The sequence below is a fragment of the Pleurodeles waltl genome, chromosome 4_1, assembly GCF_031143425.1.
Source record: "Pleurodeles waltl isolate 20211129_DDA chromosome 4_1, aPleWal1.hap1.20221129, whole genome shotgun sequence".
In the NCBI taxonomy this organism is placed as follows: domain Eukaryota; kingdom Metazoa; phylum Chordata; class Amphibia; order Caudata; family Salamandridae; genus Pleurodeles; species Pleurodeles waltl.
In genome coordinates, this window is record NC_090442.1 from 1003799014 (window position 1) to 1003826514 (window position 27501).

The window sequence follows — 27501 nt, forward strand, 5'->3', positions numbered from 1 at the left end:
CAGTTTTCTCCTGAAATAAGAAAAAGCCACAGGGTAAAGGACCCGGTATCTAAAAGTCAGTGTGGTTAAGGTGCAGAAGGCACTTGTTTCCAATAAGTTTAAGCACGCACTGGAAAGAATTTCAAACTTTAATAAAAAAGAAGCTTTATATATAGATATCATACATTTTTTGTATTATGTTTTTTATTCTTTTTTTGGTATTCGGGTAACGATGCTTACAGTTAGAAGTATGTGAATTCGGAATGAATTAATGCATTACACATTAAATGATACATTTTATTGAGAGTGACATTGTGAAATATTAAATGAATACACGGAAGTTAGTTACAATATGTAAATAGTTTTATTAATATGTTTTCACACAAAAGGGTTGCATGCGACAATATTATTCCAAGAAAACATGGGATATAAAAGTAAACACCATTTTAAGTGTGTAATCACACAAAGTGAGACTACGCACGATAAAATTAAACTTGATAAATGTGTACACTCAAGCATATCAGAAGTCATACGTGAAAACACTTTCGAACAACAATTACATTTTCATGTGATGTAAACAATGTTTAAAGGGCAATCACAACACAGTGCAGCGCTCACACATGTGAACTGAATGAGTTAATGAAAGGACTTTTATAAAGGGCAGCAGTTGCCTCTTTCCCGTTATTTTAAGACTTAGTGGTGGTTGTGGTGGTGGGGGGCGGAGCGGGGGTGTTACCCACCGAGATCAGATTCGGAAACTCGTTCACTTGTTTGAACCCTAGTTCACACCACCAGCATCTCCTGGTCCAAAGCTCTTAGGGCTTAGAAAGTAACATACGTCTGACTTTCTGATTCTATTACTCCGTCTCGGAGTGGCCCTTTAGCAGTCAAACATTTGTAAACTTTAACCATGCTGCCACTGACAGCTATGCTGCTGTCTCCTGATCCCTTACACGCGATCGTGAATTATGCTCATCTTTTAACAGCATAACTGCTTATTTTAGGGCAAGTGGCAATCTCTGGGCGATGGAACTGGGTAGATTAAACGCAAGCCACTGCAATAGGGGGCGAGAATTGGTTAAAGCGCCCACAACTAAGGGCCAGTTATGTCAATAGAACAGGTGAACGATATTCTTAAGGAGACCCAGTTGAAAAAAACAATGGTTTGCAATTTGAAATTATGCTGATGTTTTATTTTATTTTTTTACTTTTAAGGCTTTATCTAATATTTTTAGTTGTTTCTGATTTTTTTATTATTTTTATTAAATAGAAAATACTCTTGAATCAACGACCTAAATTCTTCATATTTTCACTGCTTATGGTTCCACAAATAATGTGACAAAAGTTACAATTCTAGGTATGGACATAAAAGCCTCCCAATCACCCATGCCCAGCTGCTTGTCTGTAACAACGTTTCCCAACCCTCTCAGTAGAAGTTACAGAGCTGACCAGTTCCTCCATTCTTAGCGGCACAGTACCTGAGCAGTAGAAACCCAAAATCTTCACCTACTCCCCCTCCCCAAGAAACCAACAACACATTCTTTGAGCGGTTTCTGGCTATTATTTCTAAACTTCCATACTCGAGAGTACGTGGAACAGAAACTCATCCTGAACGACCTCCAGTCAGATTTGAGAACTTTGTGAAGTATCAGAAAACTCAGTCTGAAAACATAGAGGGCCTTCTGATGAAAGTAAACAAGAGCCATTGTTTCTCTTGGACCTGTTAGCAACACTCACAACATTATGTGACAGAGGCATAAGTATTGGGTGGAGCTGTAATTTGACCTTATTCAGTCATATTCCCACAATTGGATGTAACAGTCACACGCTGGAGTGTCTGCTTACCGGTCTCACACTGCGTACCACTATATGTCATAAACTTGGGGACATTTTTGGCTCAGTTCTCAATTTAATTCCTCAAATCAACACTGGCAAGCAGGGAAAAATATTTAAAGTGGTGTTATTCCAAAACCCTCTGCTCCTCAAAACTAATTCTCAAAATGAACTACCCCAAGCTCTGGTGATGACACCTGGACTATTGTAATCTAGTCTGTACTAGGTGCAGACAAAACTGAATTTACACTGCATGTTCATATAATTTTTTAAATTGCACTTGTTGCACAAAATTCCTGAAATTATGCCATGTTGTGTAATGTGTAGCTAAACTGTAGTGCAATTTAGTTTTTTGCTTTTTTTAAAATGTGAAATGCATCATTGCATCAAAAATCACATTAAATATTCATGAATTTCTATTTTTCATAATTGCATGTAAATTCACGTAATATTCACAAACGTTTGTGTAATTAGACAAAAGAAAATTACATGAATTTCCCACGACTATTGTCTATACCTACCTCAACAAAAATACAATAGGAATCTTTTGCAAGAGTAAAAGAACACCCAGACAGATTGTGCCTACATTAGGAGTCCATCTCAGGTGTGAAGCCTGCGAGCAGGGGCGTAGCTTGGTCAGTATGACCGGGGGGGAGTGTACGTTTCAGATTTCCCAACAATCACGATGTCACAGCTTGATAAAACATCTTATTTAGAAGCAGGACATGAGGGGAGCTTACGGGGGAGTGGAAAGAGGGAGGAGTCCAGACTGTGCAATATTGTTCAAACTAACCAACAATTGTAAGACTTTCAAAACACACAAGAAAGAGTGTGTGTGTTTTTGTCAGTGTGGGCATGGAAAAATCACAGGTGAAAATCGACAGACTCTTTACATTACCCAACTAAAAGCACTGGATACCCAACTGTTTATTACAGAGTATATTTTTTAGAGGGGTTTAACACCCCAAACACTCCCCCTTGAGCTGCGCCCCTGTCTGCAAGCGGGGCATCCCTCACACACCAGGCTCCCACCACTGATGGAGGGCCATTTACTGGGATTTGAACAAACTGTAGACCTGGATTTTACTGTATTAACAAAAAGGAAGTAAAGCATTTTTTATTTTTGCAACTGAAAGTTATGAGATTTTTTATCTAAATGATAGCCAAAGAACTGTTGCTGAAACGAAAAATCGGCTTGCTGTATACATTGCGGTTGGTATATTTTTATTGTGCTTTATAGCGTTTCATCAGTTTTTAAGCATTAGGTATACATGGGGCTTTAAGTGGGCTGGCTCCGTCTGGGTCTCAGATCCAGTCGTAATTAAAAACAGCCATTGAAAAGGGTCCCAATCAGGCCCTATATTCTCGCAAAGGTAACTGGCAAAACAGTGATTGATTTCTGAACAGTGAATGTAAAAAGCATTAAGGTAATCCAGGTCAACGACTTAGTTTCTGATTATATTTCATATGTTTAAATTCAAGATTAAGTCAACTGTTTCCAAAATGCTGTGTTTCTGTATTTGTTTTGTGCAGAATATTCCTCTTGTGTAGTGTATGGCTTGAACTCAGTCGCCTCCAGGTGTATATAACTCACCACAGTTGCTCTGGAGTTGAGTCTGAAGGCAGTGTAAGTTCTCCTATTAGGTTGAAAAAGCTGTTCAGAATACATGGTCATCAAATCCCTTCTTTGCAGAGATCACAGCTAACCACCACTGGCACTTACAATAGTTTTGGTTGGTTTTAGGTGTTTGTCAGTTGCTGTGTTATATAACTTGATCCACAGAAAGCTGACAGAGACACCAAACTGCCGGTTGAGTCATATGCTATGAAAATTACAGAAGTTGTTTATGTGTTGAAGCCTCACCCTTAATTACACAGCCAAGCCTCTTTCAATAACACCCCCCACCACACACACACCTTTTCCATCTCGCCAAAGCTCTGTGTTTACACCAATGCCATTGCTCGTGATGGCAGCTACCTCAGGATGCGTGCATCCTGGGTTCGAATTGGATGAACAGCACATGCATGGACCACTCATGCCAGTTTCTTCCTGGTCACGTTATCAAACAGGACTTGACTGTATTCCTTCTTAGCGGTGTGATATGATCATATTTAGGGGACCAGAATCACAAACACAAATATATTAGCTTCCAGGAGCACATGCGCCCCTTTTACAGGCAAATTGCAGTTAACAGATTCTTTAGATTGTGTATTTAAAAAATGATATATATCTATATAGGGTTGGTACACGAGGCATTGTATCTATTTGAAAATTGCCATCTCGGAAGCAAGGTAGAAGATGTACATTGTAAATGTTGGTACAATGCTCCATTGTGTACTACAGGTCAATTGCTACAGCCTTGAACGTGTTTTAGGGCACAATGTGGCTTATTTGCTCACTAGACCGAGAAACAAAGGGAGAAGAAGATTTGATCAACATCCAGGACCTAAATAAAATGACATTTCATCACTGCTATGTCGCTCTGATTGCTGCAACTAATCATGTTCACGCCGATACAAAAACGTTCCTTCTCAAGTCCTGTGTATAGTAAAGAGGGAGCAGTGACTCTGTGGTCAACAAATACTCCTGTGGTTTACAGTCCCACATTATGCCCTTATTGGGTCTCTCAGAACGGCATTTCAGGGTATCTCAGGGTGTACTTTGCGTGATGGGAGGGGAGACCTGCGGGGTGGGAGGGGTGACCTGCTGGCAGGCCTCTCAATTGGTTTCTGTGTGCCAGGACGTGCAGAGGGCTGTTGTGTTAGTTCGGAGTCCCTCTCCTCAGGCTTCAGTGCTCCAGTCTCCTCCGCCATCTTCTGTGCATTGCCCACTGGGACTCCTTCTGTCTTTTGTGGTGTCCCTGTTCTTCCCTTCCCCTCAGCTGTCTTCCCTGTCGGGGTTGGAGCAATTAGCAATGCTGGTTCCACTGGCCCACCTTCGATCATTTGCTTTGTGTCTTTCCATCTCCTGGCTCCAGATTTCGAATTATATTCGTAGACTTTGCCAGTGACTACAAAATAAATATACATAATTAGACTATGATCATTGAGATTAATCTTTCAGCCTTTTACAGTTGGGTTTTAGGAAATGGGACATAATGGTTTTCTGAGCTCATCATAGACGTCTTAAGATTCATTCCAATTAGTAAAAAAAAAAAACTGTGGCAAACTGGCCTTGCACTCGCTATCTGGATCTGAGATCTGGACTCTATTATTTGGAAGGATACAGGATTTAGCTCCTATCATTTCCCCAGAGTGTATGATCATTTAGAATTGAAGGTAAATGATATTGGCACCAGCCTCGCCTTAGACCTTTCTCTCTCTCTGCCGCTTTCTTTAGTATTAATGTAGGTATTTATGTTGAACTCAGTGTCTGGTGCATATCTTAAAACAAGGGCCTACACCTATCTTGGAAAATGCGTCGGACGTGTTTTCTTTCCCAGCTTCATTTATTCAGCGATTTGGCAGCTCAGCAAATTCAACTTCATATTGCAAGGCCTGGCCTTATACTAAAAATCTGGTGAAATGACACTCTCGCCACATGTGTTATCCATCAACAGAAACCATATATTTCCAGGTCAACCCATGGTCACCAAACTGTGGAGATCAAAAAGAAAGAAAGAAAGAAAGAAAGAGAGAGAAGAAAGAACGAGATGAAAGCTAGCTAAAGGCAAGAAAGAAACAAGGAAACAAAAAAGCAAAGTGGAAGGCAAGAAGAAAGACAATGGAACATAAAAAGGAAAGACAGAGGAAAGAAAAAAGAAGGGAAGAGAAGAAAGCTAGCAAAAGGCAAGATAGAAACTATCAAACAAACAAACAAGCAAAGTGGAAGACAAGAAAGAAAGACAATGCAATGAGAAAGAAAGAAAGAATGAAAGAAAGAAAGGCATACATTTAGAGTTGCAAAGATAGAGCACCCTTGTGAGCTTATATCCAGAGTTCATATGAGCTGTGGTATGACGTGAAAAAGCAGCAGCCAGATAAACAAAGGCCATTTCAAAAGCACTTTGCAAGAGCATTGGCAGGAGACAGGAACTGAATGCTGGAATGTGTCTTCTCCTCATATCTGGTAGAAAGTATCCTGCTATCACATCAGCTGTAAAAACACAGGCAACACTAAAGTAATACTAAAATAAAAACGAAAACACTGGCACTGAAGGGAACTACCTTGAGGGCAGATGTAGCCCTTGTGAGAAGGCTAAATGCAGACGCTCAAAGTAAAGCTACTAAGTGGCTAAAAAAGACTGACCCATTGCCTCATGCTATATGCTGTAGTGGGAGGAAGCAACATATGAATGACAACAGACAAATGGAAGAAGAGAAGTGACTGAAAGACTCTTTAAGTGAGTATATTATATATTTCATTTTAGTGAAATATAAAGGTCTTGACTAACGGTCTTGGTAAAGCCCGAATATGTGGTGCTTCAGATCCTGGCAGTCGTAGTCTCCTTTCTGCTTTACTGTATTTTCCCACTTGACTGGCTGCAGTCCGCATCCCAGCGTGCTCCTCTTCTTACGACACTCTTGGAGGCCCAAAACCATAGAGACGATAATCTACATTAGCCCCCCCCTCCTCTAGGTAACACTCTAGTATCAAGAGACTCCAGATAAAAGTAATATTAATTCCTCAAAAGTAACCAAGCCAGTCTTCTGTTCCCCGTCACATGCATCTAACTTGTAAGTAGACCAGCAGCTCGCATGTACCAGGTGCCGCTGACGGGGGCCTCGTTAAACCCTGTTTTAGCGATTACAGCGGGGGGGGGGGGGGGAGGTCTCGATGGGCCTATTCTGTTAGCAACTCGGCAAACAAAGCCTCATCATTAATGTGAAGGAAGGGATGGAGTGTCGGGGGTTGGGAAAGTGATTGAAGGGATCGATGGATGGATGTGTTAGTGAAAGGGTGGAGGGGTGGGTGAATGGGGAGATCGATAGATGAATGAGCGAAATGATGGATGTAAGGATGGATGAGTGAAAGAATAAATGAATGTGTGAAAGGTAGGATGGATGGATAGATCAATAAAAAAGGATGGATGAGCAAAATTGAGGGTGAATGGATGAAAGGATGGATGGAAGAATGAGTGAAAGCGTGGATGGATGAAGAGAGAAAGGATGGATGGATAAGTGCATGAAAGGATGGATGAACTGTGCGAATATGTGGATGGATGAACTAGAGGATGGCTGGATGGATGAGTGAGAGGAAGGATGGAGGGGCATTGTGAATCCCTTGTATGTATTAGCAGCTACAGTGGATTTTGAGTTTTTGATGGACTTCTAACTGCAACTCAGCAGATAAAGGCTGATTAATGTGAAAATGAGTGAAAGGGTGGATGTGTGCATCAACAAGTAGATGGGTGAGTGAAAGGGCGAATGAGTAGATGGCTGGAAAAATGACTGAGAGGATGGATGTAAGGATGGATGAGTGACAAGATGGATGGTTAAAAGGGATGAGGAGGAGGAAAATGGATGGGTAAGTGAAAGGGAGGGTGGATGGATGGATGAAAGGTTAGATGAGTGAGTGAATGGATGGATGAATGAAATGATGGATAGATGAGTGAAATGGCATTTGGACGTATGTATGGATGGAGTGAAAGAGTGGTTGGATGGAGGGGCAAAATGACGAGTGAGTGAACGAATGAATGGATGCATCAAAGGGTGGATGTAAGAATGGATGACAGAAAGAATGGATGGAAGAGTGAAAGGATGGATGAATGAAAGGATGGATGAGTGAAAGGGAGGGTGAATGGATGAATGAAAGAATTGGTGGATCAGTGAAAGGGAGGGTGAATGGATGGATGGATGAGTGAAAGCACAGATGAATGAATGAGTGAAAGGATGGCTGGATGAGTGGCATGATAAGTGGATGAATGGATAAGTGAATGCATGGATGGGCGGGCGGATGTTGCTACAGGAGAGTGGAGGTGGAATTCTTAATGGGCTTCATATATCTTCCACTCGTCAGACAAAGACTCATAATAATGTAAAAGGGAGGGTAGATGGATAAAAGGGTGAATGGATGAATGAAAGAATTGGTGGATGAGTGAAAGGGAGGGTGAATGGATGAATGGAAGAATTGGGGGATCAGTGAAAGGAGGGTGAATGGATGGATGGATGAGTGAAAGTATTGATGGATGAATGAGAGAAACGATGGCTGGATGAGTGGAATGATAAATGGATGAATGGCTAAGTGAATGGATGGATGGGTGGCCGGGTTGTTGCTACAGGAAAGTGGAGGTGGAATTCTTAATGGGTTTCATATATCTTCCACTCATCAGACAAAGACTCAAAATAATGTGAAAGGGAGGGTGGGTGACAGAGTCAGTAAAAGGATGGATGGACAGATGTGTAAGTGAAAAGTTGTTGAATGGGTGAGGGAAAGGATAGAAGGGTAGAAGGATGGATGAATGAATGACAGGATGCATGTAAGGATGGAGGAGTGAAAGAATGGATGATGTTTGAGTTAAGGGGAGGATGAGTGAAAGTGATGCTGGATGGAGGTATGGGTGGATAGATGGAGTGAAAGGGTAGATGGATGGGGTGAAAAGGTAGATGAGTGAAAGAAAGTATGGATGCAAAAAATGATGGATGTCAGGGTGGATGGGTGAAAATCGATAGATTAAAGGGTGGCTGAATGGATGAGTGAAAGAATGAATTGATTAGTGAAAGGGAGCGTGAATGGATGGATGGATGAGTGAAGGACGGATGGATGAGTAAGTAAAGAGATGGATGAGTGAAAGTGTAAATGGATGGATTAGTCAATGGATGGATGAGTGGGTGGAAGGGTGGATGGATGAGTCAAAGGATGGATGGCTGAGTAAAAGGGTGTGTGGTTGGATGGATGGAGTGAAAAGATGGATAGATGAGTTAAAGGGTGGATGTATGCATTATTTTGAAGGATAGGTTTAGAGATAGATGAATAGATTTGGATATGGATGGGTGGACAGACAGAGTAGATGGACGGAATGGTGAAAGACTAACTGATGGATGAAAAAAACAAATGAATGACAGAATATAAAGGTGAAATCATGGATATCAGCCTGCAGATGGAAGGATGAAACGATAAACAGATGCTTGGGTGGATGAGACAAGAGCGCCCTTTGGGGGATTGTCACAATGACGTGCTTTCCGTGCTTGGTGCCATTAGAGATTTGGTTCTAAGTGGGGATATTTTAATTTTCCGGCTATTCCCTTGGCTGCCAAACTATAGTTTATGTATTTTCCTCCACACCACTCGCATGCAAGTTCCCTCTTTGGCCGTTACGTCACTCCTCATAAGAGAGTTTGCAAATTCCAGATTCTAAAAATATTTTGCTTTCTCCAATAGATTAGCCTCACCTTTACTGGAAATTCAATTTCAGACCGTGTGGAGTAATCATGGAATGTCAGTTTAAGGGGTGCAAGTTGTCCCCTTCTCTTATCCCTTGTCCAAATGACATCTAGATTGTGTATAGTAGTGTTGGAGACCCATTCAAAAAAATATTCTGCGATTTAATCGTCTCTAGTATCTTCTCATAGGGAGATTTACTACACATTTGGGCTTTAATTGTTGGCCTGTTTAGCCTGTTTCTATGCTGTACTTCTCTTTTTAATGCAATACCATTTCAAAATGTTCGAGCAAACATTGCTGTGTTCAAGAATATGTCGCTCCTCCAGTAGCTGTGAAATATACTTTTAATATTTTTAATACAGATCTGCTCCAACGATGATCTCTATGATGTAAAGTGGCACTGCTCGCTGGTCAGTTTGAAGCCCTTCCACATTGTTCTTCAAATTATTATGTTCTTACAAATGGGTGCTATTTATGTAACATCCCTGCTCTATTTAAATTAGGTGTTTCCCTGTTGTGATTTCCTTGCACCATTTTTCGTCACTTTTAGCTCAGAGCAGGAATTAAAAGGAGTTTAGCATTGGTAACAATGGTCCTCTGGATGCTTTGCAGGTCTAGCGTCAGAATTTTTTATGCTAATCCTTCAAAGAGCTGGACTAGCCTCAAAAAGTCTGGCGCTAGTCCCCTGACTACCGCCATGGTGCACGTATTTTAAATATGGCGTACACATGGTGGCGTTAGGGAGGTGACAAGGGGCACCGGAAAAGTGGAGCTGCACTGTGTGCACGCCATTTTTCTTCAATATGCCCCCAAGTTCCTATCTTTTCGTGAATTAGTAGTTCAGCTCGGATAGGTCCAAAGTTCTGTTTAGTTGGGTGCTGTGGTTCACATGTAATGGAGGAAAGATCTGTGAGACTTAAAAAGTTGGTACTGGGCGTCTTTTTAGACCTTTTGTAACTTGATGTGCAAAGATGAGGTTTTAGTGAAACCACACCTCAAACCTTTTTGTGGAGGCAGGAAGAGCTTCCAGCTTCTCCAGCCATGGGGGAGGCACCAACCCCCAGAGAAACTACTGCTAACCCATATTTTAAGCTTGGAGCTGTTCAGGCAAACACAGCTCTCCTTCATCTAGTGATGTAATTACTTCAGGCTACTTCTTGGTTATTGACACTATTCTGTGTTGGTACCCAAACAGAGGGGAGTTAAGCAGCATCTGTACATATTTGGAACAGGACTTGTATTGTGCAATAGTTTGGTACTATGGGCCTTATTTATACTTTTTGGTGCAAAACTGCACTAAGGCAGTTTTGGCCCAAAAAGTTTTGCACCGGCTTGCACCATTTTTTAGCACCAGCTGGGCACCATATTTATGGAATGGTACAAGCCGGTGCAAAGGGTAGGCTAGCTTAAAAAAAAATGACGTTAGGCAGTTTTGAGTCAAAATAAATGATTCTGACCAGATTAGCATAATTTTTTGACGCTAAGGGGCATATTTATACTCTGTTTGCACTGAATTAGCGTCATTTTTTTTTAACTCTAATTCAGTGCAAAACTAACTCCATATTTATACTTTGGTGCTAGACCCGTCTAGCACCAAATTTATGGAGTTAAAGTCATTTTTTGGAAGTGGAAACCTACCTTGCCTTAATGAGATGCAAGGTAGGCGTTCCCGTGCAAAAAAATGACTCTATGGCCTTAACACCATATTTATACTCCCATGTAAAAATGGTGCAAGGGAGGGAGGAGGGGTCAAAATATGGGGCAAAGCTTGCTTTGCCCCATTTTTTAAGACCTGGGTCAGGGCAGGTGTTAGGGGACCTGTGGCCCTATTTCCATGGTGGAACACCATAGAATAAGCCCAGAGGTGCTCTCCCTAGGCCCAGGGGCACCCCCACCCACACTAGAGGGACTGCGAGGATGGGGAACCCCATCCCAGGTAAGTACAGGTAAGTGCATTTTATTTTTGAAAGTGCCATAGGGGGCCTTGAAATGGGCCCCCATACATGGCACCGGGTGCAATGGCCATGCCCAGGGGACCCCTGTCCTCTGTGCTGGCCAGTGGGGTGGTGGGCATGACTCCTGCCTTTTCTAAGGCAGGAGTCATGTGGCATGGTAGGTTTAGCACCATAACATGACGCTAAACTGGTTAGAGTCATTTTTTTTTACTCTAACCTGCTTAAAGCCATTTTTTGGTGCTAAACCCTCTTCTTCTATACTGCCAGCCCCACCCGACTAAAGTCATTTTTTTAAACTCTAGCCTACCCTTTGCACCGGCTTGCACCATTCCATAAATATGGTGCCCGGCTGGTGCACAGAAATGGTGCAAGCCGGTGCTAAACTTTTTGGTGCAAAACTGAGTTAGTGCAGTTTTGCAGCAAAAAGTATAAATAAGGGCCAATATTTTGTAAGTTTGCGCCACTTTTGTGTCATAAAATGACGTTAATGCGGTGCAAAAAAAGTTTAAATCAGGGCCTTGGTGCTAGATGGGTCTAGCACCAAAGTATAAATATGGAGTTAGTTTTGCACCGAATTAGAGTAAAACAAAAATGACACTAATTCGGTGCAAACAGAGTATAAATATGCCGCAGAGTATAAATATGCCCCTAAATATGGCGTTAAGGCCATAGAGTCACTTTTTGCACTGGAACGCCTACCTTGTATCTCATTAAGGCAAAGTAGGTCTCCACTTTCAAAAAATGACTTTAACTCAATAAATTTGGTGCTAGAGGGGTCTAGCACCAAAGTATAAATATGGAGTTAGTTTTGCACCGAATTAGAGTAAAAGAAAATGACACTAATTCGGTGCAAACAGAGTATAAATATGCCCCTATGTTCTTACATGTACTCTAAAGAACAAAAGTGATACGAGCAAACCTGGGTTGGGGAGGCGTTTCAACTGACAGGCTGTGCTGACAATGCAGGGGTGCCCAGTTGGTTCTGTTGACCATGCTGTGAGCAGCCCAAATGCACTCTTCATTGTAAGGAGCAGAGCAGCCTTTCATTTCCAGCTGTCCAGATCAGATTGCACAATGTTCTTGGTTTCAAATGTTCTTTTCATTTGGACATTCCTTTTCACTGGCTGGACTACTTGGTTCAAAAATGTTTGCATGTGTATTAGAAACACAAAGCTGGAAGGCATAACTGTCAATCTCAGTTTTTTGACAATATGATAATGAGAAATCTTAACTGTCCTCTATATACTCCACACATTAGCTAAGTAGGGTTTCCTCTGGTCTGTAAAGCACACCAGAGTTCTACTTTTTCACAAAGCCTAAGGAAAATGTAATACATTTCCATTTGTGGCTCACAGTGCTCATACTGACAGTGTTTGTCCTCATAATTAGTTCTCAACTACCAGACAGTCAAGCTGGCTTTATATGGCAAGCCAATGAGAAACACTGCTTCTTATTGGATGGCTTGACTTCTGCTTCTTGTGTTTGTCCCTCCCTTGGAGCCTCGTTACCATTCTTCTGATTGGCTGATTTGTATTATCCCGCTGCTCACTTGTAAAGAACTATTCTTTTTCTTTTAGGTTAAGTACTCCATGACAGTGCATGTGTTTTCCAGCTCTCTTACCAGTGTACCTATCCCCCATCAAACAACCACCCCTGCTCCGTATTTCTCTCTCCCTTGTGTGCTGCTCTCTCTCACTTTCTCTCATTTGCTTCTCTCCCTGCACTCTGTACTATACTCTCTCTCGTGTGTGCCTTTCTCCTCTCCCACTCTCTGTTGCTTCTCCGCTCCCACTCACTCCCTGTTGCTTTTCACCTCCTACCTCCTCCTCTTTGCTTAGCATTCCATTGCTTCTCCACCTCCCGCCCAGCGCCAATTGCTTCCCCTCACCAGCTTCTCCAGTGTGACAACCTTATTTTATTATTTGTTTTTATTTTTGGACAGCCTGGCAGTTGTCATTTGCTTCTGGGCCGTTCAGAAATCACGAAAGTGGTTTTGTGCTAATAGGCTTTCAATTTTATATTCACCTTTTAAATTGGCATCCCACATTTTGGATTGTTATTGGTAAATAAAGAAAGAAAGAGAAATTGGCACCAGCGTCAATCCGCTGGTGTGCACATGCGTGATGACGCATATATCATAACAAATGCGTGCACCAGTAAAATGACATGGCTGCACTATTTATGCTTATAGCGATGATAAAAAACATTTTAGCTTCTGCCGGATTCTGCACAGGTGTGAGGCAACACCTACTGGCTTTCTAATGCATATTTTCTGGAGATGGAGCTCTGAAGGAATGAGTATTGCCATTTTCTGGAGACAGAGCTTCATACGGCCGGACACATCCTGTAGTCTAGTGCTGTATACAGCAACAGCTCATTCAATAACAATACTTTAATTTGCATCAGTCTCTGAATATACTGGCTTAGCCAGCAGCATCCACGAAAACTCTGTCCTGCCAGTCATGTTCACCCATTCTTTATACTTCGCATCTAACATTTTTTTTCATTTAGTTTCACAAAAAGCCACCTCTGGCATGCGGTGTTCACAATAAGCTACTTGCGATCTTAGGTTGGAAATTGCTTTCTGAGCAATATCACTGTAAATCCTCCCCTCGTGATTTCCCCTAGTTTTACACTTCTAGTATACTTTTAAGGGGTACTCCCTACTCACGTTTGACATAACCAGGATGCCAGTGTTCGGACATAAATGTCTCCTGCACAGTATTAAGGATGGCACCCCTTCAATTAGCGATCCCATCAGTGAGTTATCTGTTATACTAGTTTTGGCTCAGCCAACATGGCAGCCATGACTGCCTGCTTAGGCCTGTGTGTTTACCCACACTTCTGAGGCACAGAGTCCAGCTCTTCTTTGGCTTTTGGAGGTGTGCTCTCTGGATGATATTAGACTACTGTCCTTCCCTGGGTTATATACATTGAGCAGTGGTGGCAGTGTAGCATTTTGATGATTGATAGTATTCCCCAGACATATTTCATGTCAGTGCTAAGTATGGTGCAGGCCCCACACGTGTAAAGTTCCTCCCGAGTTTAATGTACAGGCCCTGGCCTGACCTCCCTGCATGTGCTTTGTTTGATTGGTGGCTGGAGGCAAAAGTCCATGTTGTGTGTGAGTGTTTGGCTGCAGAAACCAGTGGCATTCATTGTCGATACCCCAAGGAAACATGGTACAACACGGAGGGTGAGGAAGAGATTCCACACCATTAAAGTGCACTGTTTGAATCTCTGAGCTAGATCGAGTAGCCTCAGACAATCAGGAAGGACAGAGACAGACCTATCTTAACATTTGGGTTGATAGTGGGACAGGTAAAGTGAGTAAGCAGATTCCGTCTTTAAGGAGAGGGAGTGCTGTAGGAAGGGCCTATATCTCTGCCCTGTTACTCCAGAAGTCTGATTACAGCCAGGTGCATACTCTTCTACTTCGTTATATTTATGTTGTGGATGCTTCAGTTGGTACCAGCTTGGTCATTACCATGCAGAGAGCCATCACCTTTGACAAATAGTGTGTCTTCTCTCCAGAAGGAGAAAAAAACTATAAAAGGAACTGTTCCAAACTGGTTCCTGGAGAGTGAAAGTAGGTTCACAAACCCCTGTCTGGAAAATGGTTTTAGATGTGGGAACCAAAATATCCCACTTGATTCCAGTTCCAGTGTCTTCAATGACCAAGGGAGGGAGTGCTCTGCAGAGAGTTTGACTGACTGATTACTGAGATTCAGGACTTGTATCTTTGACAGTCAATCTCTCAGAGGTGGGAGGACATCACCTGATGTCTGTACATCCTGCTGGAGAACTGTGGGTCAACCTGTGGCCTGGCCTGCTGAGAGGGGAGAAGGAGGAAGAGCACCTGACCCTCAAGGGCAGCAACCGCCTGAGGAGACGCTCCGCCTCTGTGCTTGGGGTGCGTGGGAGCCCAGAGGAAGTGAATGAGCTGGCAGTATATCCCGACCGAAGTGTGGGCGGAGCCTCCCACCCTCCTTAAGAGTTTGCACAACAAGCTGAGCCAAAGCGTCCTGTGGCCTAAGCATGTAGCAGTCAGCACCTCCACAACACACTTGTTGCCTGCCAGAGGCTGAACAACTGGTGCTGACACTGCAGTGGCGTTGAACCTTGCGATAGAAGACAAGAGACTGCATCGGTGAGAGGATTCCTGCTGGCGAGAAACCTTTGGGTGTTGATGTGTCTGTGCTGATCCCACTCAGTCACCACAGTGAAGCAGCAATGCTGGGAATCCGAAGAGGCAGGGCCGTCAGCCTCCACTATTGGAAGTACCAAGCAGGACCCCTGTCCTGCGCTCTGGTTAACAGTGGATACACACTCCCGTGTTCCACGCACCAGAGCCAACAGGTAACTTGAACTGGCTAAAACTGAACCCTGGGTCTCCTGCTAAAACTCCGGCAGTTTATTTAACCTTGTGCTACTGAATAGCTCTAAAGAAATGTAATAGTGAGACATAAACAGTCTTCGCTAAGGGTCACAGAACCAGGGAAGCTGGTTGCACCATATTACATTGAGCTTGCACCTGTATCTGATTTACGCTGGAGGAGTTATCCGTAGCGCCCAGATTTGAACCTTGTAGCTGATTACCATTTACTATCTGTAGTATTACACTTTATCGTGAGTTTAAAGTACTTCTCTTTTTACAAAGAAAAACACTGGGCTGCAAGCACCTATTTGGTCTATTGTTTGACTGTTTGCGTTCTGACCAAACTACCTCCCTAAGAAGCCCGTGACTGCTCACCTGTGACCCTGAGAAATAAGGACAGAAAGAAGTCTACTTAGTGCCAATTTTGAAATACTACAGTATGTAAGTCCCAGGACGTTAGTGATAAAAAGCGCCAACCCTCAGTTTTGTGGTCCACTTGCCCCTGTTTGTTCACTGATCCCCGAAGTGGTTATGATACAAGTAATATGCGCCAACTATCGTTATGTAAATATTGGTAGCGGATAAAAAAGAAGTAGAAAGATAATTCGATATGTCTTACTTGGATCTGTAGCTTCTCCATCAAAAACAGTGTTCAACTTGGTCATTTCCTACAAAGAGACAAAATATTAAAACGTGTGCATATGCATGCAAGCTAAACGTTTAAAAAAGTCCAACATTTTAGGGCTTTATTCAGAGTTTGGCGGACAAGGTAGTCCATTGCAAATGCAATGGAGTATCTGTCAGCCAAACTGATGGTCTTCCAGCCTCATTTAGTGATTGGTGGACAGTCAGCTTTCTGCATGGAGCTCCCATTGGCTTCATCGGTAGAAAGCTAGAGCTGATGGCCTGACAAAGTAGAGGGCGTCAAGATAAAGCCATGACATCTCTACTCTATTTAGAATGGATGGTCTGATGTTTCTTTGTCCCTCACCAACAGGAAAAACCTGATGTTGAGGGACAAAAACAAATAATGATCGCCAAAACCTCGGAAGGAAACTTAAAGGGTGTTGGGGGCATTCGATTTTTGCTTTTCAACAGACTCCCACTTTGGAAGTTTGTTTTTGAAAATCAAAAAATGGTAATTGTTTAATGCACGGCCATCAAAACCAGCAGCGGCCATCTCCCAACTTCCTATAACCTTGACAGGAACCTCCACAAGGCAGTTCCTGTCAGGGTACAGAGATCACCACATAGCCAATTTGGCAGATGGTAGTCCATCAGGGTGGCAAATCTAGTCTGCTCTACCAACCTGATGGACAGAGTACAGCCAGTCAAATATTATAACTGGCACACACTAGCGTAAATGGTAATTAAATAAATATGGAAATTTTTAGAGAATATTATGCTTTGTACATGGTTGGTAAAACATGCATGTGATCAGTAGTGTGTGGCCAATCTGATCACCATAGTTAGAGTTTATTTTCTCACTGGAATGTAGGATAGCCCACAGATTACACATTCAAATTACCGTTAGAATGAATGCAATAGGGAGTCATTATTCACACACAAATAATAGTGGTTGAAAGAAATGTATATGATCTGGTAAGAGAAAGAATGCTAATTACATATCAAAGACCCAGAACTCTGGGACCTGATACTTGTATGTATGGTTTTATGTCTCAAACTGATGAAAGATTTGATTGGATAGTCAATGTAAATGAAATGTTATAGGACCTTTTTCAGTTAATTCCCAAATCAACAAATTCATTAGATCTTCCAACAATGAACACTTCAGTTGTACAAAGCATGCCCTGAGGCTGATCTACCATAGATGAAAGATGGTAAAGGATTGTAACCATTCACTTTGTGTGAAAGGCAAGATTGTATTTATATCTTTCACTTTTGTATATTGGTCCATCTAAGGGGAGGGTTTATTGGGCCCTTGCTGAAAGTTTATTTAGTATACTTCTACTCATGCCATGTGGTCTGCAGTGAACATGTGGTTCGCTGTCATGTTATTGTTTCATCAACACAGGATGCTAAACCTTTTTCAGGATTACAGCCATCTTATTGCTGATCCTCTGTATCCTTATAAAATGCAAGACATTCTGCAGAAATAATACTTTAAATGCAATGTTTAACTTTCGCTTCTCATTTGAGCACAGCTATCAAACCACCAGTGATGTCTAAAAAGGGGGGATGCCGGTTAGAGAATGGCTCTTCTGTCAATTTTTGGCAGATGCTTCATTACCATCAACCTTCAAATAATTCTGATAGCCTTTTACTTTTCCATTACACCTCATCTTACCTTTCCATTTTCCTTTCTAATGACCTGGGTAAATTACATTGATGTGTCCTGTATGTTAATGTACTTTGCTTTTATGTTTATATTATTACATTATATTTTTTACTTCATTTTTATGTGTGCCCACACCGCCTTGAGATGGGTCACATAGCAATGGGGGATAGGACGAAAGAGGGTGCATTCGGAGTAGGAAATAGCCAAAGTCAATGACAGCCAACGGCTAAGGACACGAGCTCTGGACAAGTCCAAATGACTGACGTAAGATGATCTAGATATTGTGACAACTCAAGAGTCATAGTAAGACTTAGGGCCTGATATATCTAAAGATTTTACCCATTCTATATCTTTAGAAAATGAATTGATACAAAGGGCCTTAGTTACCTTGTACATAGAAATTGCAAAGGCCAGGCCTCAGATAAAGAACACCACCACCAGAGAAAATGTATCAACTGTATTAGAAGAGTTTAACAATGTAACAGAACTACATAAAGGAGATTTAGAATATTAAAAATAGAAAGTTCAAAATAGACACCATTGATTAGAACTTGGAAAACCAAATAGTTTAAAGAGTATGCACAAGACAGAAAAATGACAACATACAAGCATTGCTTTGATTGACAGGATGCAGGCTTAAATTCACAATGGTAGGAGAGCTAGGACGTTTTGTAATTGCTTAAACTAATCTTGCAAAACATCTTTGCAACGAAAATTCTAAAGTGGCAAATCAAAGGTTTACTTGAAGTATCCTTCGCTCACACCATTGAACAATCAGCCAAACTCGAGACTTACCCCTGAGTCACATGGACAACAATTGAAAAATCAATACAGTTAAATCTAGGAAAAAATGAAGACCCATAGCAAGTTTATAATAAGGATAAAAAGGGTATAAGTTAGCACAAGGAATATGTTGAGGAAGAATACAATGACACAAAACAGAAAGAAGAAGTGTTACAATCGTCTGTGAAAGTTGTTGGGAACAGAAGTTGGTGAGAACAAAACGAAGCCTACAGAAACAGCAGAAGCCATAAAATATATGTTACAATGTTTTACTATTCCCAAAAAAGGGGAATGAAAATTTGATTGCTTCTCAAGTCGAAAAAGTTTGACTGATAACCGTGATAATGTTGGTTAATCTATTATAGAGTTGAGAGATGGGGAGGGCTACTCTATACCCCCCTCACATAATTATAATAGGTCACACCATATCAGTTTGTCTGCAATATCTTTGATATGCCATACTTGGGGGATAGGGAGGTGTGTGTGTGTGAGAGAGAGAGAGAGCTGGTCAAAAGACGCACCTATGACAGTACATTCTAATTCAACCCATCAAAGTCGTGACTTGAGATCAGAATGGCGTTTGCATGGCAGTATTTATATTGTAGTTTGTATATCAAGGTATATTGGGGTATCTATGTGTATATTAAAATATGCTAAGACTATGCCTCTGCAAAATGTTCGATTCAACTGAAGCAGAATCTAAACATAAGGAAAATAGTTGAACATAGCTTTGTCACTAAACTAAAAAGAAGTCTGCACTTACCCACACAATGTCATGCTTCAAATTCTTCTTTTTTTCTTTAAAATAAAAGGTAAGAAGAAACGCAGTTACAACATATGTGATTCAACAAGCTTGGGTTTTTCACAAATGCTAATTTAGTGGTAGTGACGTGTGTATTGAACAAGACCATATGTGAATATGTGAATGGCCACTGAGTGAGTGAGTGAGGTTGTCTATATAGTGGCTACATTCAACTTTCTAGGGAACTTTGTATACAATTCTTCTACTAGAGATACAAAACGGTCCACCTAAGGCTTCTCTGCAGAAAGCAGTACAAGTCTAGTGCCAAAGGTGTCACCTGCACTCAACGGCCAAATTACTCCCATAAAGGATCACAGCTGGTAAATGTTTGGGAAATGTCACCTCCAATGTCTTTATACCAGCTACTGTAATACAGCAAGACCATTACATTTTTTTAAATCAGCCTTAGGCTCAAATTGCATTCACTGCCCAGGGGAAGGGGGGTGTAAATGTGCACTGGTGTGATATTTGGCACCATATAGAATAGTGCAAGCTGTGTGTGATTCTGTTCTACTTGGAAACATGAGTACTTTTTTTGGCATTAGACACTAATGCTCACATTTTATGTAGGCAGTTGTGCATAACCTTACATTTTTTTCTACGTAGAATAAATATGGATGTTGATTTTTTGTGGCCATTAAACCAAAAGAACCAGAGCAAAAATGAATGGAGCAACATAGCACACCCTTCCACTATGTAATCTGATGCTAAATAGCTGCAGATTTAAGCTAGCACGTGACACGGGGGAATAATTCGAATCTTGGAGCAAATGTCTTAGGCACAAACTTTGCAGACTGATGCAGTGGTAGGTCTACTGAAACAAACAGGATGGGACAGATTCAGTAGATGGAAATGTTGCACAAGCAATAGTTACACAATTCAGAGGTTAAGGACCCAATTTGCGCTCCATCCGACTCTTCATCAATGCCCACATTTCAATAATTATGTGAGGTTTCCAGGATATGTACATTCACATGGACTCTAAATAGGAAATTCAATGTATTACTGCTTATCCTGAAAACTTGACTAGTTTGCACTGCCCACCGGTCACCGCCAGGGCAAGATCTGAAGGCAAAGTCAACTGGTTCCCTCTTCTTGAAAGATACCAATCCAACAACTTTCTGTAACACAATTGCATAGCAAATTTGAGGTCTAACTGACCTTCTGTTCTCTAAATAACAGTCCTAAGAGCCCTATGTGTAGATAACGTATTGAAAGATAAGGATGTAAAATCATATATACTTACCTATATTTTCAATCCTGTAACAACAAAAGGGAAATTGTGTTTAATGCTTAAGACTCTCATAGCTGACAAAATCCTATAGTAAATTCTCTCAATATATTCAATGTTTTATACATTTTCACGGATATAAAGCAGCCATGCTGTTTATCAAAAGACTGTGATTAGGTCACACAGATGTCCCATTGATATTCCACCTGTTAATTCTTTTCTTGTATTTTGAAGTGACTTTGGGTTTGTAAGGGCCAAGAGCTTGTAAATAACCTACCTCTTATAGAAGATGCACGTCTCTAGTCAGTGCTGAAAAACTCTTTCCAAATGAGGGTTTGCACCCTGGCCTTTGGGGTGTTTATAGGAGGAGTCTGGGGGTTCTCCTTATGTAGCGGATCGCAGTTTTTGATTTCAGCCTCTGGTGGGAGGGGAGAGTAAGGGATATATGTCATAATTAGAAAGTCAGGACCAGCAGATCTGCTGTCCTTGAGTTGGGATCCTCTACGTCCACCATGCTCACACATTATTTCCCATATCATCGGTGGCATATATTCTCTGCCTCCCTTTGGAAGTTTCTTGGCTCCCAAGCAAGGACATGGGTCGAGGCAATGGCGATTCCTTCACTTTCTAAGGGCAGTGAATGGCTGCATGCAAATGAGGGGACACCCATCACGAAAGGAGCTTGCACTGACACTGCTGAAACACTAAATATTCCCTTCCCATGATGCCGCTGGGCACAGCTAATTAAGATTGCCAAAGTACAGCATTTTCCGTAGAGCAGCACCATGTATTTCTGACATCAGTTAAATACTGTGGGATATGACATATTATTAGCGCTTTCTGTCTGCAGCATATGCCCTTCTCTTTATAGCTCAAATATCTTCATTTTTATCATATGTTTTCTCCAATCGTCCAAAGATTTAGCAGCCCTCGCTGTTATATGATTTTTAAAAGCACAAATACTCAATTGTTTTGTTTGTAAATGATAAGGCCATGGGTAGAAGCATTGCCCCCTGCAGGTATCTCCCTCTTTATCTACTTCGAACAGTAAACAGGACCCTCTGCCTGGGGTCATTCAGACCTGAAAATATCAGGCATTTACTTCTAAAACTCCCAGATGCAAACAATATTTGGGTTAGTGAGTTGTGCAAGCGTTTTACAATTATCTTAATCAAAATGGACATTATGGAAGTAAACTTTTATGTACCACTGAACACCTACTTGAGCAGCATTTCCACTTCTTACTGGTTGTTTTTGCTAGCAATTTTATTGCAATAACTGAGGCTCTGTCATATGGTCTTTTCTTGCTGTTTACTTTAATTTATACAAAAAGTGATGGGCGGAATGCTTGAATTCAGCTCAGTTACTAGTAATTGCTCGGGCTGCATTCTAGTCCATTTTTTTGCACACCATGCCACCTCAGTTGGGACCCAGCCATATACAGATAATTCTTTACCTTGCTCCAAAGGGAACAGCCCCGTCCGAACTGCCAGTCTAAGTCCTCCCTGAACTAGAATACAAGCAACCTAGAACCAGTTTCGCCCTAGTTAGGGCTCATCTGCCAGGTATAACTTGATTCCAGTGACACAGTGTGCACAGGACCCATATCTGGTCACAATCGTCATCAGTTTGGGTAATAAAACATAATTTTTTCATTAAATCTATGTTTGCAGTCTAGTTTTTCTGCAAGTTCTCATGAAAAATGAGAGCTAAGTGCATCTTTTCAACTTCTAACTCTGCGACCTTCAAAAATGGTGCAAACTTCCCTTAAAAATCAAGCACAATTACGACTCTTTTAATGACGAATTACCTTCTTTTGACATGCCATCTCGAAGAAGGTTAGGCGGACCAACCCCTAAAGCAGAGTGGTGGGAGGGGCTAAAGGTCTTTGACACAGAGCAGCAATAGTCTTGAGAAAGTATAACAGAAGAAACCAGCTGTTTGTCTGGAAATGGCATCAGTGCCTGCTTGTGTCTCAATGGATTCCTTGGTGGAATTAGAGACTCATCATGTGTGGGCAGTAAATGCTGTGACCACAGTAAACAATGCTAATGCTATTTATATTTTGTGAAGTTGTGCACAGTGATACTGCACACAATGAGTATCTTGTGTTTGTCTCTAGCACCCCTCAAAAATAAATAATCAATGCGTGAACTAACCACCTGCACCTTACATTATTTTGCTGCTGTCTTTTAAAATTACACACTTTTGACAAATAGTATTGTGCATAACGATATACGATTATCCTGGTTTTATGACGCGGATGGTTGTAAATTTGTCCATGGCCCTTAGTCAGCAGTGTATTGAAGAACATCAACAGTCATAAAATAAATATTAAACCCCCCAGCAGTTTCTATAGGTTAAGAAGCTTAAAATCTAGCTGATTTCTAAAGCCAGGAAACCTTTTTGATATCAGAGCGCTTCGAAAAATCAACAAATAATAAATATTTTCAACATTTAATAGACTTGAAATCCTGACAGTCAACATCCTTCCGGTTTTTGAATTTTAACCTAACCCAGGATTGAGTGTATTGCCTCATTCCAAGGTCAGAGCCAGGGCAACTGGAATTATGCAATTTTGACTTTCTATCGTTTGTCACATAATTGTGGATTTGTCGCAATTGCCACATAATCCATCACCTGCTGAATAATCTGCAGATTTTAACAGAAAAGTAAGGTATCAAAAGTTACTGAAAATACTGCAGCACCTGTTGGTGAGCAGTGGAAGGCACTTCACAAAGGCTAACTAATCATCTTTCTGATGATTTTTGCTGTATTTGGGTGTCACGCGACATTAATAAGGTAAAACCATTGTCCAGATAGTGTTAACAGGGGGTAAATGACAACACAACGAGGTTTTACTATCACAAAATGTGACAAATCTTGCTGCTAAATTTGCCTTTTCTTGCCGCATCATTTATTACATCCTGCCACATAATTTGTTCCCCACCTGATGCATATTTCCAATGACCCTGTTCAAACCTCTTAGGTTTTCAATAAGTGCCAGGCTGAAACAGTAAGCTTCATCAGTGGACCGCTCTTACGATGTTTGTGGCAGCAGACACATGTCAGCCATTTTAAGTGCTTGCTTCTTTTCCATCTGCCCAAGAACCCAAAAGCAGAAAGCTGCGTATATCGCAACTCGGTGTTTAATTTGAGTCTGTGGTTTCCAGTGCACGGCACCGGCACTTATTTGTCAACACTAGCGCTTTATACAGTCTGCCACATGGTGGCGCTGTTTAGCTTTTTAAGGATGAGCACAACAGCTGTTTGTTAATAAATGTACAGTAAAAATGACTAATACCTGCCGCTCATGCCTTTCTTATAAATGTGGGGGCCTGGAATTTTCTTGAATTGTCACACCCTGTTAGGAGTGTGATGGTTAGTAGTTGTGTTGGTAGTGCCATTGGTAACACTTACGGGACAATGTGTAGTGCAAGCTGAAATGACCCCCAGGCGAGGGCCCTAACACATTTTTTTAGGCAGTGTCGCTACTGAGGAGAGTATGCCCACGATCTGGGGAATATAGATAACGTAAATACTTACAACGGCTCTTTGTCTGCCTTGGGCTTCGGTGGACAGCGGATACATCGTGCCATCAGGTACGTGAGATACGCCAGAAGTCCAAGCAGAAGGCAGCAGCCCAGGGCAATGATGAACGGCACATACCAAGCTGATGAGGAATATGCATTTTCTCGCCTTGTCACGTAAGTCACGGCAGTCTGTGTGGGGAAAAACAACTCTATGTTAAAAGGTATAACTACATGTAAAGATGTTCTTCAATGACTTTAATATTGTTAAAACACAGGTATGCATTAGTACATTGCCAAATTTGGTAATTCAACCTCCACTGGTTCAAATTAAGCATTGCATAGAGACCAACAACATGTAAAACACAAAAAACAGAAACTGAAATATGTGCTAGGTTTTTAAAATGTGTAGCAAAAGGAAAGCACAAAAATCAATTGGTTACCTATTAATGTAACTTAAAAAATAATGTGCATATAATGGAGAAGTTGCTTACTTTCCAGCATTCAGGATTGTAGCTTTTTCAGGGAGAATCAAGGGGAAATCAAATTTTCCAACCAAAAAAGCAGTGGGCCTCAGGGTGAAAGGGTGAGACAACCAATGTTTGGGATGGACTGTTCCCATGAGGAGCAGGGTCAGTAGTGATTTGCATTAAACGGGACCTCCCTATAGGGGCAAAGTGGGTGAAAAACAATGGGTTGGAATGCTAACCCAAGTGATCACCGGTGGTTAGATTGTTTGCATGCATTCGTCCCATCACCTTTTGGGTGTTTGATTTCCAGTAGTGTGCCTGGTAACCAGGGACTAGTGCAGCTTTCCAAGCCTATGTTTTTGTTTGTGAATGTTTGTGAAATCCAGCAAGGAGTAAATATGTACCCATTCAAGGAGTATTCCTATGGGTGCAGATGTAATACTTTTGTGGTAAACCAGTCACTATAAACATTCCCAGTCCAAAATATGAACATGGTAAAACCTCTTAGTGAAATAAGGATGGTAAAGAAAATCAACACAAAATAGTAGACCTGACTCCGGGCCTGCAAACCCAAATACCAAGTCAAGAATGCACTTATTTTTGGGGTGTCACACCCCAAACATCCCCGAAAGCCCCTGCCAACATTTAATACAGTTGCATGAGTAAATAAGGTTGTGTTGAGAAAAGCTAATGTTTTTCATTTCTTGTCTCATTAGTAAATTGGTGAAATTACTTCACAAATAAATGTTGGTGCAGTTGTCTTAGTGTAAGCTATTTTGAGGCTCATTGTTGCAATGCAAAATCTTGTAGGGGATACAAAGCATTCCTCCCTTTTTGACTGCTGGCTTCATGGCCAACTGTCTAGCCAGCTCCTTGCAAGCACAGGCTTTCAGTATGATGTCCAGGGGTGTGGAATTCTGAAAGCCCATTCCCAGGGCACATTGTTTGGGGGTCCACATGTTTTCATCACTGGTGTACTGAAACCTGAGGGAGGGACTGCAAAATATATGGAGCCCCCCCAGACTCTCTCAGGAGCTCTCAAGGCCATGATGTTGTGCTGCGGGCCCCTTCAGCTTAGGGCTATACTGCACTGCAGAGCTGTGGGGCCTTTGTTATACCACTGGTTTTATGTTCATTTTGTCCTTTGGACAAGTAGGCCCAACTGACTGCAACACAACTCCTTTGGCTGCTAGTGTACAGTAGCATGCTAAGAATCAACAAAGGACATTGTCTGCAGTTAAGGTAATACTTGTGCCCATTTGTAAATGCTGTGAACTTGTATTTATGGTTCAATAATACAAAGCCTTTATTATTATGGTGAGTGCAGTGGCGTAACAAAACTTGAGGGTCCCCCCCTGCAAAGTACCTGAAGGGGTGACCCCTTCCCCTGGTCCCAGTCAGGGGCCTACCACCTGTAAACAGTGTACTTTGCTGAGGGGGGGGGGCCTGGAGCTCAGGGCCCCCCCGCACTGAGGAGGTTGCGGGGGCCTTTGTTATGCCACTGGGTGAGCACACTAAGGAAATATAAGCTCGGACTACAGTGCTGGCAGTGTTTCTAGTATAAAAATGAGTACAAACTTTTGCAAAGTTTAACAATATGAGGTGCTGTATAATTCTCCCAAAATGCTCTCTGATTATATGCAAATATTTGTAGATGCTTGAAAACAGATTGATGAGTCTTTGCTTTCAAAATAAAATGTTGAAAATAATGCAACTTGGAAAAATTAAATTTTTTCTAAACTACTGTGACATTTTAGATACCATTTTTGAAGCATCATCTAGTAAAATGTGTTGATGAATGCTAGCATTCCCAAAAGATATTCATTATGGACATCAGTGCAATCAGTTTCAACAAGATTATGGGAAAATGAAAATAAACAATCATTGCAAAGCCAATAGATCTACCATTGGTAGCAAGCCCTTTGGTTTTGTCACAGCGTGTCTTGTTTTGACATGGTTTTTGTAGAACGTTATTGCTGTGGCAGCTGCCAGGTCCTCACCATTATAACAAGCATTGGCAAAAAGCAATAATATTTTTTCGTCTCAAAAAGCACACATTGCCACAAGTAGTCCCTGGCACAGAACAAAGCTACTTTGTGCGCTGACATGCTCCTTGTGAAACAGCAGAATGCATTTACTCACATTGAAGCCAGCCTATTGATAGATATAGACAGAATTTCAATAAAAACAAAAAGATCTTGGCTAGCTCAAGACCTAATTAGGGCCCCAATTCTTAAATAAAGTCACAAAAGTGCAACCATAGTATATGTCTTTGCATTAGTGCAGATTTACTGCTTCCATTAATTCATAATAATTTACAGAAGTACGTCAGAAAATTGTACTACTAGAAAATATTTTTAAACAGCATTTTAGCATGAGCAAATATGCATGTGTGGATTTGCTTGTGTAAAAATCTGTTTAGCATTTACAAGTTCACTTTCCCTCCAACCACTTTTTTCACAACCCTGGAAGAGGTTTTACTTCCTCCTTGTCAAGAGTAAATTTCAAACCTTTCTCAGTATGGGAAGCGATTAGGGAAAAGCTGGTGAAAACCTCTAAAACATGCAAGTTAGTAGGTTTGCACAGACTCAAAATCACATTCCAGCCCTGGATCTTAATAATTCTCCAGGCCCAGTATGTAGGACGATGGAAGGGTGGTAAAATAAGGGAATTTCTAGAATTCAAACACTACTGTAGTGTATAAACTCTGGCATAATCAGAGAGGCTATTATAAAAGCTCTTATATAATAAGATTGCTGTCATTATTTTTTCACCGCACTACGTGGCACCAAAGGGACAAGTGGATTATTTTACAGGACAAGTAGATTTATGATGCAACCTGTCCCATGGACAAGTACATAATTTATTAAATTTCACACCCCTGGATGTCACTAAATGTCACACAAGGGAAACAAAC

At 41.4% G+C, this 27501-nt stretch overlaps 1 protein-coding gene across 1 annotated transcript in view; it reads right to left on the reverse strand.

Moving 5' to 3' along the window:
- Positions 1–238: 238 nt before the first annotated feature.
- CDHR3 (cadherin related family member 3) overlaps positions 239–27501 on the reverse strand; it is a 288891-nt gene continuing 261628 nt past the window's right edge. The window contains exons 15-19 of the mRNA XM_069227573.1: positions 24131–24306; positions 20600–20613; positions 19315–19382; positions 16089–16137; positions 239–4823 (exon numbers count right to left, since the gene is read on the reverse strand). Coding sequence (XP_069083674.1) covers positions 4453–4823; positions 16089–16137; positions 19315–19382; positions 20600–20613; positions 24131–24306 — 678 coding nt within the window. The 3' untranslated portion in view covers positions 239–4452. The remainder of the gene's footprint in view (positions 4824–16088; positions 16138–19314; positions 19383–20599; positions 20614–24130; positions 24307–27501) is intronic.